The sequence below is a fragment of the Monodelphis domestica genome, chromosome 4 (genome assembly GCF_027887165.1).
Source record: "Monodelphis domestica isolate mMonDom1 chromosome 4, mMonDom1.pri, whole genome shotgun sequence".
Classification (NCBI taxonomy): Eukaryota; Metazoa; Chordata; class Mammalia; order Didelphimorphia; family Didelphidae; genus Monodelphis; species Monodelphis domestica.
Window position 1 is genome coordinate 422,493,200 of NC_077230.1, and position 18,552 is coordinate 422,511,751.

The 18,552-nt window shown below is 41.5% G+C and overlaps 1 protein-coding gene across 1 annotated transcript in view; it reads left to right on the top strand.

Moving 5' to 3' along the window:
- The first annotated feature begins 241 nt into the window (after positions 1 to 241).
- CEACAM20 (CEA cell adhesion molecule 20) overlaps positions 242 to 18,552 on the top strand; it is a 35,887-nt gene continuing 17,576 nt past the window's right edge. The window contains exons 1-4 of the mRNA XM_056826217.1: positions 242 to 259; positions 1,462 to 1,558; positions 5,839 to 6,195; positions 18,151 to 18,429. Of these exons, the coding sequence (XP_056682195.1) occupies positions 242 to 259; positions 1,462 to 1,558; positions 5,839 to 6,195; positions 18,151 to 18,429 (751 nt within the window). The remainder of the gene's footprint in view (positions 260 to 1,461; positions 1,559 to 5,838; positions 6,196 to 18,150; positions 18,430 to 18,552) is intronic.

Consider the following 18,552-nt stretch of genomic DNA (forward strand, 5'->3'; position numbering starts at 1 on the left):
AACTTGGACTTCTGGGTCATGGAGAGCCATTGAATGTTCCTTAAATCGAAGAGGACGAGATCATGGTCAGATGTTGGCTTTAGGAAGCTATAAGGGAGCAGCTTCAGGGTCCCTGAAATGGCAATGGGTGAGGGCAAAGGAAGCATCAGCATAGGGAGCAGAGAGACTCAATGAGGACCAACAGAGATATCTTCAGGAAGCATCATGATTTGTCCTGGAAGAGAAGGGTACTAGAGGCATCATGCCCATGGGGACTTGTGTATGGACTCTGAAAAGAGAAAGGACTTCAATAAGCACTGAGGGTTTTGAACTACTCTTTGCCACACTTATACCCAGGGGTATCCGGGAGTCAGCTTGAATTGGCTTTGGAGAAGTAATTATTAAAATTTTAGCATGAGCATTTATACCTGAAAAACCGGTGAATGCTCTAAATCAGGACTTGCTTTATCATTTCATTGATTGTTTAGACTTCAGAACACAATGAAGAAAGTGTTCATGATACAGATTAAACTTCAGAGTCTACTGTGAATAAATTTTTTCAAAGTTGGTTGCTAAAAGTTGCTCATACTTTACCTGTACGCTCCTGCTTGTATCCCTCAATGTATGTCTCATTACCATCGTAGGCTGAGTTTGTGCCCATTATTCTCATATATTTTGTTTGCATCTGTGGGTACATGAGCACAATTTCTTTGGCTATATACCATCTTAGAACAAGCCTTTGCTAAAAGCTAAGGATAATGTGGCCAATTTGCTAAAAGCCGATTGTTAATGGTAATCATACCAGTAAGGGATCTAGTAGAACTGGAGAGAGTCAATCTTCTGAAGATCTAATGGGTAAGTGGGAGTGCCAGTGAATGGGGGGGGGAGTGGCCCCAGAGGAGGCATTACATGTACCACAGATGACAAATCTCCCTTCCTTCCTCTCATGTCGGCAGACACCACTCAGGTTGAAATGTCATGAAGGGGCTGAGATGGGCAGACGGAGGGCACGCCCACTATAAATCCATTAAAGAGTTCTCACATTATTTATCATTGTTAGGGGAAGTAAATTATTAACATATCTACTTGGCCCATGACCCAAACTTCTACTTTTCCATCTCAGGGGAAGTTCAGAAGGGAATTCAGTTGGTTTCACCTCTCCAAAACTCTCTACTTCTCCCTGCCCTGGGGTAAGTAAATCCAATGGGATTTGAGAGAGGAAGGCAATGGGAAGAACTTGGTGACTCCAAGGGAGGAAACCACAAGGATTCCAGAAACAAGACCAGAACCAAAGTCCAAGACCATAAAACTCTTAAAGAAGGGAAAGAAATGAACCTAGAGGAAGAGACGAGAAGCTATTTTAGTCCCTCAGAGAAAGAGAAAGAATAAAAGTTGGGAGGTACTTCCTGGTGAATTGGGACAGGGAACTCATTAGGGCTGGTGTTGGGACCAGCCTCCCCATCTTTGTCCATCATTAAACAGATACTCCAAGAGATCCAGGTGGGCCAGAACCTGGTGTTAGAACTCATGGATATTCCCCACAGAGGCTTCAGCTCCTGGAAAAGGTTTCTTCTCACAGGTGAGAGACTGAGCTTGGGAAAATGAGAATTGGGGGCATCATCGGTCTTAATGAGAAGGAAAGGTCTTGGGTGATGAAGAAAGAAAGAATTAGATTTTGTCTCTTGGTGAATGGTCCTACTATAAGAAAGTTGACTTGGGGGAGAAGTGGAAATGATTGGTTGAAGGGCAAAAGAAAGAGCCCCAGTCCGGATCCTACTCCTGACTCTGACATTAAGACAAATAAATGTGTAGCTCTGAGTCAGTTAGGTTCTTCTTTGGGCCCATTTTATTATTATTATTATTTTATTATAATTTAATATCATTATTACTTTATTATTTACTTTGTTATACTATAGTTTCCAAATTCTAAATTGTATAATAATTTACTTTATTAGTTTTCAATCATAATATAAATATCACATGCTTTTAATTTAAATTAATATTTTAATTAATTTATTTAAAATGAAACAATTTAAATTAAATTACTTAAGGAATTTCCACCTCTAAAATTCTGACATTATGATAAAAGATTTCAAGATTCTTTGAATTTAATGTTTAGGATTTTGATTCCATGATTCTATCTACAACATTCCATGATTCTGATCCTGTATCCAGCAAAAGATGAAATGACTGAGGAAACAAAGATTCAATCTTCTGAGTGTATCGATATATCATGCAATGGCTGCCAACTGCCTAACAAATTGAGACCAAGTTGCTTCCTCAGTTTAGGTACCAACCCTGATACGGGAGGAGACAGACTTTTTATACACTAAAAACAATGAAAAATAAGGCTAATTAATTAAAAGTAAATAACACAACATTAGATAATCTGATTTCTAATTGGAGGAGAGATTAGGGACTTTCCAAGTCGGGAGGGTGAAGTGAGAGGGTGACCAGGTTTAATTCCCTGAATTCAGGAAAGAGCCCTCCCCAAGAATCTGTAAATAACCAGGAGATGGAAACAATAATGGATGGATAGATTTTCAGATAACTCATAAAGGTTGCTTGAGATGTACACTCATGAGAAAACTCCTTCCTTACATCATTCTTAGAATCTGACTGTTTCTGGTCAATATAACCCAGGTTCTTGGTTAAGGGGCTCTAAAGAACAGTTGTGGATGGGCGGTCCAACTTCCCAGTGCTGTAGGGTTGGGTTCAAAAAATACGATCAGTTTTTCTCCTAATTCTAATTCCTAATTTCTCCTATGGTTCTGAGAAGAGAGATTTTATGTTCCCAAAGAAACCAAGGAAGCCTCAACATAAAGACCAGGAAACCAAAGGCCAAAGCAATATAATCATTATCACGGATACTAACACACGCCAAGTTGACTTGTTTCCCAGGAGCACATTCCCAACATTTAATCAGCATATTTGGAGTCCCAGATGTCTCGTGGAATTGTCTGATCCCCAGATATCTTCTCTTGGGCATTCTGGACTTGGTTTCAGTCTCTGGGCAGCTCTGAAGGGGGTTTTCTTTCTCTGGTTCCAAATCACTTGTACAGGTTCCTGATTATAATCTGCCAAAATCTGTTAGTAACAAGGCAACACAATTTAGCATAAATAATCCCTTAAATTTGGTTTTCCAAACTTAAAAGTTTTGAGAATTTCACTTTTTTATAAACCACTTGCTTGTTCCTACCTTTCCCTAAACTTTATATTTGATATAAAAGTCCTTGAAAAAAATCATGAAGATTTGACTGTAAAATTAACTCTTCTGTCTTTGAAAATGAAGAGAGAAATACTTAAAAATGGGAAATTCCGCCTCTGTTCGAACATATTCTGGAGTTTGTACCTCTTCCTGGGTGAAGGACAGGATGTAGATATGGCAATGGGTGTGTGGAGGCCATGATTAACCTTCCTTCCTGGGGCCCAAGCTTGGGTCTTTCTAGATGGAGGAATGTTTTCAATTCTCTTCCTTTCTCTGAACCAGTCAGGAGAGTCAATCCTGGATATGTAAACTAAATCAAAGGGCCCAGATTACCCTTTTTGTTATTCCGGGTTCTTGAATTGCTTGTTTTTTTCATTTTCCTTTACTCCAAGAGTAGGTCTTGTTGATTGTAGATTTCTTCTCCCAACAGGGCTAAATAGTTCAAATGTTTTTATCCCCCTTTTTATAGAGAGAAAGACTAAGACTGGATAAAGAGTGGCCAAGAAGGGATGGAAATGTGTACACACTACTGCGTAAATGGCTTTTAAGAGCAGGTGTAGCCTAAAGTGTCTTCATTCTGTTGTGATGCTGAACTCTCCCCTCCCTTTTCAATTTGGTTCTCAGAGGATGAGCCACCAGTCCATATGCTGGCAGAACTTGGGCTCCAGTAGCAGATCCTCTGGGATCCATCATTCTCTCTGGGCCCCCTGATGCAGCCCCCAGGAAGGGCAGGATGTGCAGCTGGTTCATTACCAGACGCCTCCTGAGTCCAGGGGATGAGGAAGAATTCCAGAAATGCTGGCTGGATCCCAAGATCAGTCCTTCAGAGCTTCTCCTCACCTTCACTCCTGCTGGGTTCTCTCCTTTCTCTCCAAGAATGTGATGTTGGGCAAACTCGTTCCTCTCTCTCTCTCTCTGTCTCTGTCTCTCTGTCTCTGTCTCTCTGTCTCTGTCTCTCTGTCTCTGTCTCTCTGTCTCTCTCTCTCTGTCTCCTCTGTCTGTCTCTCTCTCTTTCTCTGTCTGTCTGTCTGTCTGTCTGTCTGTCTCAGTTTCTCCCATTATAAAACAAGGGGCTTGTAAGAAATGGTCTTTGCATTTTTTCCTGAGACCAAAATTCTGTGTTCTGTGCTTGAAGATATCGCCTAGCAACAGCATCCAATATTCTGCTCCCTATTGATTCTGTTTGTGCTTAGAATCAGAGATGCTTGGACCACCAGAGCCAGCATGGGGAGTGGCTTTAGAATGGAAAGTCAGAACTGGGAAGAATCTTGGAATGTGGAATGGCATCGTTGGGAGGTGTTGACTTGGTCCACCAAGTCCACAAAACCCACCCACACTAGGGTCCCCAAATACCTCTAAAGTCCAACGTTCACCCCCATTGCCTAGCCCTTACCACTCCTCTGCCTTGGAACCAATACACAGCATTGATTCTAAGATGGAAGGTAAGGCTTAAAAAAAATAAAGTTCATCGTTCAAACTAAAACAGGTGTGCCTGGTAAAGGGGCAACTCAAAGGGCAGGGGTAAACTGAGGCATCCAAATTTCACTTCTACAGAGGGATTTTAGAAAACAGAATGTGAAGGGTCTTAGAAGTGGTAATCTTTGTGTGTGTGTGTGTGTGTGTGTGTGTGTGTGTGTGTGTGTGTGTGTACGTTTTCTTGCTAATGATTTCTTTTTTTAATTTAAAATTAAAATTTTATTTAAAAATATTTTTCCTGTTTCCATGATTCATTTTCTTTTTCTCCCTCTTCTGTCTCCCTTCCAGAGCTAATCTCATCCTTGGAAGGGGCCCTAGGACATGGAACTTGAGAGCTGGAATCCATTTTATTTTTACTTTTCATTTATTTATTCGTTTGTTTGTTCATTCCTTTGTCTATATACTTATTAATTAATTAGATTACTTTTTTAATGAACCCTTACCTTCCCATCTTGGAGTCAATATTATGTATTGCTTCCAAGGCAGAAGAATGGTAAAGGCTAGGCAATGGGGGTTAAGTGACTTGCCCAGGGTCACACGACTGGGAAGTGTCTGAGGCCAGATTTGAACCTAGGACATCCTGTCTCTAGGCCTGGCTCTCCATTCGCTGAGCATCCCAGCTGCCCCCTGGAATCTATTTTAAAACAGAGATGTCAGAGTTGAGAGGAGCCTTAGAAGCCGTCTATTTCCCCTCCCACTCTCATCCCCCATCATTTTGTAGTTCAGCAAAATGAGAGTCAATCTAGGAAAAGGACTTGCAGAAGACTGGGATTATGGGAGAATCTCACAGGTACATAGCTAGAGCTAGACAATCTCTTAGAGGTTACCCCCTCCCTTATTTTATAGTTAAGGATCATCGGAGTCCAGAGAAGTGACGAGACTTGTTCGAAGTTACTCAGGAAGCAAATAGCAGAACAGGGATTCGTACTCAGAACCTGAGACTTCAAAGCTATCATTCAGACCCAAGTGGCTGAGCCTGGAGTACGCACATGCAAAATCTCACATAGGCACTCCCTCACAGAGTATCTCCAAAAGGCCACCTCCTCCTCCGCTCCTTTTGGCTGCCCTAGGCACGGTTTTCTGTCTCCAAGGAAGCGGCCAAGGTGGGTGGATGCCCAGACCTCTCCCTGCTCAATGAGTCTCACTGGTGTCCTGGTCTCGTTCCCCTCTCCCAGCCTCTCTCTTTGCCTCGTGGAGCTTTCAAGGGGCCGCGCAGCTCTCCATCGTCTCCCAGCCGTCCATTGCTGTTGTGAGTGAGACCGTCCTTCTCTCCCTCCATGGGCTCCAGGAGGGAAGGTATTCGACCCTGACCTGGTATCGAGGGCTGGATTTTATACACGCCATCATGTCCTACAATGCCGACACGGGGGTCCACAACGAGGGCTCCGCGTTTACGGGCCGGGAGAGCCTGCCAGCCAACGGCTCCCTCATCATCAATGAAGTATACTTGAACGACTCTGGGCACTACAGCATCCTCGTGAAGAGCAGGGAGGGCCCGCTGATGTCCGCAAACGGAAGTTTCCAAGTGTTTGGTGAGAGCCGCTCGCTTTGGAGCTGGGGAACTTGGGGGGGGCGCCCTTCTTCCTTCACACATATTTCTATCCCTGCTGGCTTTCCTCCGAGGACGATCCGACATTTCCAACACCCTAGTTCCGCCTCAATGAATACAATCCTCCCCTAGAAGGTTTGCACGATTCTAATTGGCCTGAGGACCCAGGAGCAAATTAAACTGCAAACAGAGCAGATTCAAATATAAGGGCCACTTTTAGGGGATTTGTTCTTTGCACCCATAAGAACCCATTTCTTTAAATAATATTCTTGGGAGTAAGTGATCCATTCTAAAGTCACTGGCAGAAGAATTGAGTATTGTCGGGAGTAAAAAAGATAGTTGATGACAAAGTAAAACTATATAGGAATAAAAAACCCTCTATTTAAAAAGAGATGGTGGGGGGCAGCTGGGTGGCTCAGTGGATGGAGAGCCAGGCATAGAGATGGGAGGTCCTGGGTTCAAGTGTGACCTCAGACACTTCCCAGCTGTGTGACTCTGGGCAAGTCACTTGACCCCCATTGCCTAGCGCTTACTGCTCTTCTGCCTTGGAGCCAATACACAGTATTGATTCCAAGAGGGAAGGGAAGGGCTTAAAAAAAAAGAGAGAGATGGTTGGTCCACTATTTTCAGAATTTCCAATCTCTATAAGAAGATATTGAAACATTTTCAGTGGTTATTTAAAAAAAATTATGAATATCTACCAGGAATTATTTGCAGATGCTATGCATGATCTTAGCCATCACCGTCACACACACTCTCTCTGTCTCTATCTCTCTGTCTGTCTCTATCTCTCTGTCTCTGTCTCTCTGTCTCTCTCTCTGTCTCTCTGTATCTCTGTCTCTGTCTCTCTCTCTCTGTCTCTGTCTCTCTCACACACACATACACACACACACAAAATATTGTGTGGAAGGGATCTCATCCCCTCCCTCTCCTGAGTAGCTGACAGGTTCACCAACATTCTTCAAGTACCAGAATTACACCCGTGAATGTCAATAAAAGAAAGGAGGCAGAGCCCACCTGAGCATCTTTTGGCATGGATGTGGGGCTGGAGCAGACAGGTGAGAGAGACAGGAAGATTATTTATTGCAGGTTAGGACATGTGGTCAGGATTTAGAGTAAGGAAGAGATTTTAAATCTATGCTTATCTACCTTTTCTATTAATAAGCTTTATGAAAAATAATAACTGGTCAATATATTAATTTTAATTATAACAATATGTATATTATATATACACACACATACTTCAGTACAGAAAGAAGACACAAGACAAAGAAATTTCTGTTCATCAGAACCACCCATGTATGTTATTCTTGTTTGTTTTTCTTAAAATATTTTTTCACAACATTTTAAAATTATTTCATGGACTCCAAGTTATGAACATGGATGTTTACTTATTTTTATAATGGAGTCCATGAAATAATTTAAAAATATTTTGAAAACTACACTTTGATAGAATTGGTTTCTTTTACAATTCTATGTATTTCATTTTGTGCATTTAAAAACATGACTCCAAGAAGGAATCGATAGGCTTCAACAGTCTGCCCAAGGGGTCTATTGATGTAAAAAGATGAAGAACCCCTCATTGGAGTCCATATTGATTTTTCCAATGTTCTCTAAAGCTGGTCTCCCCTTATAAATTAACATTTTGTTGTTGCTTAGTCCTTTCAATGATGTCTAATTCTTTGTGACCCGTGTGAGGTGGTTTGCCATTTTCTTCTCCAGCTCATTTGACAGATGGGGAAATGGAGGCAAACAGGGAAAAGGGACTTGTCCAGGGTAATACAGCTAATAAGTAGCTGAGACCAAAGGTACTGGAGTGGTCTGCCATTTTCTTCTTCAGCTCATTTGACAGATGAGGAGAGGCCAACAGGGTTTAGTGGCTTGCCTAGAATGATACAGCTATTAAGAGTTTGAAGCCAGATTTGAACTCAGGAAGATGAGTCCTCTTGACTCTAGGCCCAGTACTCTATCCACTGCACCATCTTGCTGCCTACATTGGTAATTATTTCTTTCAAAATTAAAAATTGATTTCTCTTCTGACCTGTTTTTGCATTTTTGGCTGTTGGTCGAGGTAATTTCCTGAAGTCCCTTAGAATTCATTTCCTTGCTCTCCATTGAGCAGAATGTGCTTTTCATTTCTTAGAAATATTTATCCCTTTGCTCTAAGACCTTGTCTAGGTCCTTGGTTGAGTTCCTTCCCATTCCCTCTTCTTTATTCTTTTCCTTGACCCTATTTAAGTAAATTTGGACTGGCAGCTCCTGTTCTTGGGGACAAGTGGCACGAGGCTCTCTCGACTCAACGTTTTGGGAGGTGAGAGTAAGGCGAGCCCCAGGGAAGAGCCCTTGGTACAAGGGGAAAAGCACTATGGGAGCTTCCAATTTTAGGCAATTTTCTGGTTTACCCTGTGCTTACTTAGTCCAATGATTTCCAGTAGTGAAAGGTATGGAAATGCCTTTTGCTTTCAGTGCCTGGGAGCAAAGGCCTAGCTGCCTCACTCTCACTCACAGGATTATAGATAAAAACCTAGAAGGGACTTTAGCACTCCTTGTGTCCAACCCCAACATTTTACAGAGGAAGAGATAAGATCCAGTGCTCTGAAGATTTTCCCATGCTTACCCAGGATTTGAACCCACCTTCACTGGGGCTGATTTTCATTTTCTTTGTTTGTTTGTTTGGCTAGCATTGGTTACTTATTTCATTTTAATGTTTATTCAATATGTGGAGTAACTATGCTGCAATTAGATATTATACATAATAAATTAGTAAGTGAATGAAACAAAATTGAAAATAATTGCCATATCATTTTAGGAGAATAGCAATGAATATCATGATTATTTATTCATTGCCCTCTCAGCAGTCCTCAATAAGCATGTATTTATTATTGACTTATTTTTAAACCTATATCTCCCATCTTTTTTTTTTATTTGAAACATTATTTTATTTGGTCATTTCCAAACATTATTCACTGGAAACAACGATCATTTTCTTTCCCCCCCCACGCCCCCCACCACCTTTCCCTCTCCCATAGCCTGCGCACAATTCCACTGGTTATCACATGTGTTCTTGACTCAAACCCATTTCCATGTTGTTGGTATTTGCATTAGAGTGTTCATTTAGAGTCTATCCTCAGACATGTCCCCTCAACCCCTGTAGTCAGGCAGTTGCTTTTCCTCAGTGTTTTTACTCCCACAGTTTGTCCTCTGCTTGTGGATAGTGTTTTTTAGATCCCTGCAGATTTTTCAGGGACATTGCATTGACACTAATGGAGAAGTCTATCACCTTCGATTGTACCACAGTGTATCAGTCTCTGTGTACAATGTTCTCCTGGTTCTGCTCCTCTCGCTCTGCATCACTTCCTGGCGGTTGTTCCAGTCTCCATGGAATTCCTCTACTTTATTATTCCTTTTAGAACAATAGTATTACATCACCAACATATACCACAATTTGCTCAGCCATTCCCCAATTGATGGGCATCCCCTCGTTTTCCAGTTTTGGGCCACCACAAAGAGTGCAGCTATGAATATTCTTGTACAAGTCTTTTTGCCCATTATCTCTTTGGGGTACAGACCCAGCAGTGCTATGGCTGGATCAAAGGGCAGACAGTCTTTTATCGCCCTTTGGGCATAGTTCCAAATTACCCTCCAGAATGGTTGGATCAGTTCACAACTCCACCAGCAATGAATTAATGTCCCTACTTTGCCACATCCCCTCCAGCATTCATTACTTTCCTTTGCTATCATATTAACCAATCTGCTAGGTGTGAGGTGATACCTTAGAGTTGTTTTGATTTGCATCTCTCTGATTATAAGAGATGTAGAGCACTTTTTCATGTGCTTATTAATAGTTTTGATTTCTTTGGCTGAAAACTGCCTGTTCATGGTCCCTTGCCCATTTATCAATTGGAGAATAGCTTGATTTTTTGTACAATTGATTTAGTTATTTATAAATTTGAGTAATTAAACCTTTGTCAGAGGTTTCTACAAAGATTTTTTCCCAATTTGTTGTTTCCCTTCTGATTTTGATTACATTGGTTTTGTTTGTACAAAAACTTTTTAATTTGATGTATTCCAGATTATTTATTTTGCATTTTGTAACTCTTTCTAATTCTTGCTTGGTTTTGAAGTATTTCCCTTCCCAAAGGTCTGACATGTATACTATTCTGTGTTCGCCTAATTTTCTTATAGTTTCCTTCTTTATGTTCAAGTCATTCACCCATTTTGAATTTATCTTGGTGTAGGGTGTGAGGTGTTGATCTAAGCCCAATCTTTCCCACACTGTCCTCCAATTTTCCCAGCAGTTTTTATGAAATAGTGGATTTTTGTCCCCAAAGCTGGAATCTTTGGGTTTGTCATATACTGTCTTGCTGAGGTCGCTTGCCCCCAGTCTATTCCACTGATCCTCCTTTCTGTCTCTTAGCCAGAACCAAATTATTTTGATGACTGCTGCTTTATAATATAGTCTGAGATCTGGGACTGCAAGACCCCCTTCCTTTTTTTTTTCATTATTTCCCTGGATATCCTTGATCTTTTGTTCTTCCAAATGAACTTTGTTATGTTTTTTTCTAAATCAGTAAAAAAATTTTTTTGGAAGTTCCATGGGTATGGCACTAAATAGATAGATGAGTTTGGGTAGGATGGTCATTTTTATTATATTGGCTCATCCTACCCATGAACAGTTAATGTTCTTCCAATTGCTCAAGTCTAGTTTTAGTTGTGTGGAAAGTGTTTTGTAGTTGTGTTCATATAGTTCCTGTGTTTGTCTCGGGAGATAGATTCCTAAGTATTTTATTTTGTCTAAGGTAATTCTGAATGGGATTTCTCTTTCTAGTTCTTGCTGCTGAGCTGTGTTGGAGATATATAGAAATGCTGATGACTTATGTGGGTTTATTTTGTATCCTGCAACTTTGCTAAAGTTGTTGATTATTTCGATTAGCTTTTTGGTTGAATCTCTAGGATTCTTTAAGTAGACCATCATGTCATCTGCAAAGAGCGATAATTTGGTCTCCTCCTTGCCGATTTTAATGCCTTCAATTTCTTTTTCTTCTCTAATTGCTACTGCTAGTGTTTCTAATACAATGTCAAATAATAGAGGTGATAATGGGCATCCTTGTTTCACTCCTGATCTTAATGGGAATGGATTTAGTTTATCCCCATTGCAGATGATATTAGTTGATGGTTTTAGATATATACTGTTTATTATTTTTAGGAACGACCCTTCTTTTCCTATGCTTTCTAGTGTTTTTAGTAGGAATGGGTGTTGTATTTTATCAAAGCCTTTTTCTGCATCTATTGAGATAATCATGTGGTTCTTGTTGGTTTGCTTGTTGATGTGGTCAATGATGTGGATTGTTTTCCTAATATTGAACCAGCCCTGCATCCCTCGTATAAATCCTACTTGACCATGGTGGATGACTCTTCTAATCACTTGCTGGAGTCTTTTTGCTAGTATCATATTTAAGATTTTTGCATCTATATTCATTAGGGAGATGGGTCTATAGTTTTCTTTCTCTGTTTTTGACCTGCCTGGCTTTGGAATTAATACCATGTTTGTGTCATAAAAGGAGTTTGGTAGAACTCTCTCTTTGCTTATTATGTCAAATAGTTTGTATAGTATTGGAGTTAGCTGTTCTTTGAATGTTTGATAGAATTAACTTATGAATCCATCAGGCCCTGGGGATTTTTTCTTAGGAAGTTCTTTGATGGCCTGTTGGATTTCTTTTTCTGATATGGGATTACTTAAGAACTCTATTTCTTCTTCTGTTAGTCTAGGCAATTTATATTTTTGTAAATATTCATCCATATCACCTAGGTTGGTATATTTATTGCCATATAGTTGGGCAAAGTAGTTTTTAATGATTGCCTTAATTTCCTCTTCATTGGAGGTGAGATCCCCCTTTTCATCCTCGATGCTGTTAATTTGCCTTTCTTCTTTCCTTTTTTTAATTAGATTGACCAGTACTTTGCCTATTTTGTCTGTTTTTTCAAAGTACCAGCTTCTAGTCTTGTTTATTAGTGCAATAGTTCTATCACTTTTGATTTTATTAATTTCTCCCTTAATTTTTAGGATCTCTAGTTTAGTTTTCTCCTGGGGGTTTTTAATTTGTTTGTTCTCAAGTTTTTTGATTTGCATTTCCAATTCCTTGATCTCTGTCCTCCCTAATTTGTTAATATATGCACTCAGGGATATGAATTTTCCTCTAAGTACTGCCTTGGCTGCATCCCATAAGGTTTGAAAGGATGTCTCGCTGTTGTCATTTTCTTCAATGGAATTATTAATTCTTTCTATGATTTCTTCTCTAACTATCTGATTTTGGAGTATCATATTATTTAATTTCCAATTAATTTTTGATTTGGCTCTCCATGTACCCCTACCAATCAATATTTTTATTGCCTTATGATCTGAAAAGGCTGCATTTATTATTTCTGCTTTTCTGCATTTGAGTGCCATTTTTCTGTGACCTAGTGTATGATCTATTTTTGTGAATGTGCCATGTGGTGCTGAAAAGAAGGTGTATTCCTTTTTGTCCCTATTTATTTTTCTCCATATGTCTATTAACTCTAATTTTTCTAAGATTTCATTCACCTCTTTTACCTCTTTCTTGTTTATTTTTTGGTTTGATTTATCTAAATTTGATAGTGGTTTGTTCAAGTCTTCCACTAATATAGTTTTACTATTTCCTCCTTCAATTCTCCTAGTTTTTCTATTAAAAATTTGGATGCTATACCATTTGGTGCATACATGTTGATTAGTGATATTTCCTCATTGTCTATATTCCCTTTTAGCAGAATATATTTACCTTCCCTATCCCTTTTGATCAGGTCTATTTTTGCTTTGGCTTTGTCAGATATCATGATTGCAACTCCTGCCTTCTTTCTATCAGTTGAGGCCCAAAAGGGCTTACTCCAATCTTTAATTCTAACCTTGTGAGTGTCAACCCCCCTCATATGTGTTTCTTGAAGACAACAAATGGTAGGGTTTTGGGTTCTAATCCAATCTGCTATTTGTCTACGTTTTATGGGTGAGTTCATCCCATTCACATTCAAAGTTATGATTGTCATTTGTGGATTCGCTGGCATTTTGATATCTTCCCCTAATTCTGACCTTTCTTCTTTAGCTATCTCCTTTTGAACCAGTGATTTACTTTAGGTCAGTCCCCCTAGTCCCCTCCCTTGAGATGCTTCCCTTTCTAGCCCCTCCATTTTTATGCTCCCTTCCCCTCCCCCCTCTCCTTCCCTCCCTTTTTATACTCTCTCCTCCCTCCCCCTCCTTCATTTTCCTTTCTTTCTTATCCTGTTGGATAAGATAGAATTCTGGATCCCTCTGGATCTAGATGTTCTTCCCTCTCAGATTTGATTTCACTGAGAGTAAGGTTTAAGTAATTCCACTTCACGCTCTCTTCCTCTCCTTCTCATATGAGAGTTCTTCCCCTCCCCTTTCCATGTGTATCTTTATATGGGAAAGAGTATTCTGTTAAGTCCCCCCCCCCATTTCTTGAAGTAAATCTTAGTGTTATCGATGGTTCCCCCCTCCCTTTTCCTTTCTTTGCCCCCACTTTCCCCAAATCTTCTTAATGCCCCAATCTTTCCCTATGCATGTTTCTTCTAACTACTCTTATGATGATACAATTTATGAGAGTTACACAAAACATTTTCCCCACATATTAATATATATAATTTGATGTAAATGTAGTCCTTATAGAAGAGAGTTTGACTTAAAGAAAAAGATAAGATTTATCTCATTTTTCCTTTCTTTCATATTTACCTTTTCATGTTTCTCTTGCTTTCTGTGCTTGGATATCAAATTTTCCACTAAGTTCTGGTCTTTTCTTAGCAAATGCTTGGAAATCTTCTATTTTGTTGAATGCCCATACTTTCCCCAGGAAGTATATAATCAGTTTTGCTGGGTAGTTGATTCTTGGTTGGAGACCCAGCTCTCTTGCCTTTCTAAATATCATGTTCCATGCTTTGTGGTCTCATTGTGTTAGCCGCTAGGTCGTGTGTGATCCTTATGGGAGCCCCCTTATATCTGAAGCTCCTCTTCTTGGCTTCTTATAGGATTTTCTCCTTTTCTTGGAAACTCTTGAATTTGGCAATTACATTCCTAGGGGTTGTCTTTTGGGGATTTAGTATAGAGGGTGTTCTATGAGCCCTTTCTATTTCTATTTTGCCCCCTTGCTCCAGAACGTGGGGGCAATTTTCTTTTATAATCTCCTGTAGAATAATATCAAGTTTAGTTCATCTCTGGTTTTTCTGGGAGACCGATAATTCAGAGGTTGTCTCTTCTCCCTCTGTTTTCCAAATCTGTGACCTTCTCAGTGAGATATTTTATGTTTTCTTCTAATTCATTAATTTTTTGGGTTTGCTTTATTGATTCTTGCTGTTTTATGATCTCACTTTCTTCGAGTTGCTTAATTCTGGTCGTTAGGGACTGGTTTTGCTTTTCAGCTTTGTCTGCCCTTCTATTGGATGCTTTGAACTCCTTTTCCAATTGAGCAGTCTTATCTGTCAGACTGCTGATCTCTTTCTCCCATTTTTCTTTCCAGGTTTCCATCTTTTGGATAAGTTCCAGTTTGAGATCTTCCAGAGCTTGTTGATAGTTTCTATTTTGGGAGGCATGTTCTGATTTTTTTTTGGATTTCCTCCTCATTCTCTTCTTTTCCTTGGGTACTTCCACCATAAAAGTTTTCAATAGTCACCTTTTCCCCTTTTTCCTGGAGGCTTGATTTTGGGCCATGTGAGCCATCCCTTTGGTGGTTTTATTCCCCTTTCCTTTTTGGTCTGGGGTCTGGGTGATATGGACGGGTTTTCTGTGAATTTAGGTTGCCTCAGACTAGTTCTTCCCAGCCTCCGAGGCTTCTTAGAGTGCTGGGCCCCTGATCACAGCCAATGTGCCCAGGTGTTCAGCTCCGCCCAGATAATCAGCGTATGGTCCACCCCTGGTGTTTAGCTCCGCCCAGATGCTCAGCGCAACCGCCCTGAGTAAGGCTCCGTAGCCGGTGCTCAGCGCCGGGGTTCTCACGTGAAACCTCTCTGAGACGTTGTTTCCTGGCAGTCCCCAGATCCCAAGGACCCTGGAGTCCCCCCCCTCCCCAGACAGAGACATTCCCCACTCACTCGGTGTCCCAGTGAGAGCTCCGGTAGCTCGCTCTGGTTTGGTGGGGGAGGTGTGGGGGCTGAAGGGCGGCTCAGTTCATGTTTCTGTGCAAGCTTTTCTTCCTTCTTATTATAGTGTGGAAATGTTCAAACCCCATGTACCTTCGCCTCTGTGGGGTACTGGGGAGTACTGGGGAGTCCTGTTCTGCCAAAGGTGATTTTTATGCTCCTTTGATGTAGTCTATTTCGTTTGGTGCCAGGGAGAGGAAGCATGTGGCGTCTAGATTGCAGCCATGATTACCTGCCCTATATCTCCAATCTTAGAATTAATACTAAGTGTTGGTTCCAAGGCAGAAGAGAAGTCGGGGGTAAGCAGGTCAGGCTAAGTGACTTGACCAAAGTCACACAGCTGAGGCCACTCTCTATACACTGAGCCCCCTAGCTGCCCTTCGAGAAGAATTTATTAAGAGTTTATTGTATGAGGGGGCAGCTAGGGGGACTCAGTGGATTGAGTGCCAGGCCTAGAGATGAGAGGTCCTGGGTTCAAATCTGACCTCAGACACTTCTTAGCTGTGTGACTTTGGTCAAGTCACTTAGCCTGACATGCTTATCCCCTACTACAAGTCACTTTGCCCCCATTGCTTAGTCCTTATTGCTCTTCTGCCTTGGAAACAATTCACAGTATTGATTCTAGGATAGAAAATATGGGTTAATTAAAAAAAAAGAATTTATTGTATGCCAGGCACTATTCTAAGCCCTAGGAATTAAAAAAGAAGCAAAAGGCACATAAGGCCCTTGGAGAATTTATAATTCTGAAAGCACTTAAAGGATCTTTGCAGCAAACAGGATAAAGAGGAAATAAGAAACAGAAGAAGGCACTAGAACTAGAACTAGAAGATGGATTGGGAGGCACTTCATGGAGGAGAAGGAGGGAAATTAGCTGGAATTTGAAGTCAGAGAGGTCAGGAGTCATAGTGGAGGAGGAAGAGTATTCTAGACACGGGGGACAGAAAGAGAGGATGCCAAGAGACCATCGTTGCTGGACTGAAGAGTACCTGTTAGGGGATGAGGTGTAAGAAGACCAGGAAAGTGGAACAATAGGTCGTGGAAGCAGGTGTAAGAAGACCAGGAAAGTGGAACAATAGGTCGTGGAAGCCGTCGAAGGCTCAGAAGACTATCTGGAGAAGATGGGAAGGAACTAGAGTTCATTTGGTTTGGGGATGACATGGTTTGATCATGAATGGAGGATGGGTTGGAATGAAGAGGGTCTGCACTAGAGATGGGGCACTAGCACTTCCAAATGTCCAAGAAACAACTGGGATTTGGAACTAAAGGTCAGCAATGAAGTTAGGGCTGAGTCAATAGATTTGACAATCATCTACATGGAGATAACTGAATCCACGAGACTTTAGGAGATCACCAAGGGAAAAGGTACAGAGGGAGAAGAGGTGAGCAGCCAGGAGAGCAGCAATCCTGGGGAATATTCTTGGTCAGCAGTCAGGACCTGGATGAGGATCTAGCAAAGAACATCAAGGAGGAGGAGGAGGAGGAAGAGGACAAGGAGGAGAAGGAGAAAAAGGAGGACAAGGAGGAGGAGGACAAGGAGGAGGAGGAGGACAAGAAGCAGGAGGAGGAGAAGAAGGAGAAGGAGGAGGAGGAGAAGGAGGAAGAGGAGGATGAGGAGGAGGAGAAAAAGGAGAAGGAGGAGGAGAAGGAGAAGGAGGAGGACGAGAGAATAGAGTCTCAGAAATGGAGAAAAGAGAGAATCAAGGAAAAGAAGGCGATGGATAGCAAAGGCTTCAGAGAGCTCCAAGAGAATGATTAGAAAAAGGCCTTTGGGTTTTGTGATTGAGAGATCATTGGAGCTTTTAGGTTAACCCTCTTATTGTGTGTAGGAAGAATTTGGGGCTGAAGAGGAGGAATGATATAGTCAGTGTCAACTAGGTAGTAAGTGGCAAAGCTGGACTTCAAACTCACATCCTGCGACCCCAGATGGAGGGCTTTTCTTATTACGAGATGATGTACTTTATCATTTAAGAAGCAGCGTGGTCAGGGAGGCCCAAGGAGGCCAATATTAATGGGGCCTCTTATTGCTATTTCACAGCTGGAGAAGTGGAGGTTCAGATAGTCAATCAGTCAGTCAATGAGAATTTATTTGGTAAGCTCCTCCTATGGACCAGGAACTTTCCTAGGCCCTTGGGAGTGGTTATGAAGCTACCCAGCTCTTCTCGTGTGTGCCGTTGGGCAGGTCACTTATCTACTCTGGCCTCAGTTTCCTCTTCTGTAAAATGATGGAGTTGACCCAGATGCCCTCTAAGGTCCTTCCCATATCTTAGATTTAGGCTTGCAAATCCTTCCAAGAGGTGTCTTCCAAGTCCCAGATAAAATTCAAGCTTCTATAGGAAGCCTTTCCCAACACCCCTTCATTCTAGTGTCTTCCCTCTGTCATTTATCCCATACAAATCAGGTTTCTCCATAGCTGTTAGAGGTCTGTCTTCCCTATGAGACTGAGAGCTCTGCGAAGGGAGGGACTTTCTTTTAGTTCTCTGTGCTTGGCACACAGTAGGAACTTAATAATTTTTTTCAATTTGAAAAATTGCATTTAATGGATTAATTTAGAACATTTTCCCACGGTTCCATGATTCATGCTCTTTCCCTCGCCTCCTCCCGCCCTCCCTCCAGTAGCCAACGAGCCATTCCACTGGGTTTTCCATGGGTCATTGATCAAGACCCATTTCCATAGTATTAATTTAGTAAATGTTTACTGAGTGTCTGGCCATGTGGATTGCATGTGTGCCTTCTCCTCCGGCACCTCGTCTCAGCCTCTCTCCCTCTCTTGTTCCAGTGAAGCCATCGAAGCCCGACATCCTCAGGGAGGGTGGAGACGTCATTGAATTCCAGACCTCGGTGAAGTTCTCGTGTGTCTCCCAGGATGTGGGTGTCAACATCCAGTGGTTCCTGAACAACACAGAGCTGCCACCCAGTCCGCTACTGTCTCTGTCTCCGGATAATAAGACCCTCACCTTTCACAATGTCACCAGGAGGGACAGAGGCTATTACCAGTGTGAAGCCTGGAATCTGGTGGGCGCCCAGAGCAGTGAGAGCATCTTCCTGTTGGTCTACTGTGAGTGCCTCCCCTTCCCTCCTGGGACCCTGGCCTGGACCTCATCCCCTTCCATAGTGGTCTGAGCTGAGTAGGTAGTGAGGTGCCCATCATAAGGCTGGCATGTTAGGTGGGCAATGGCAG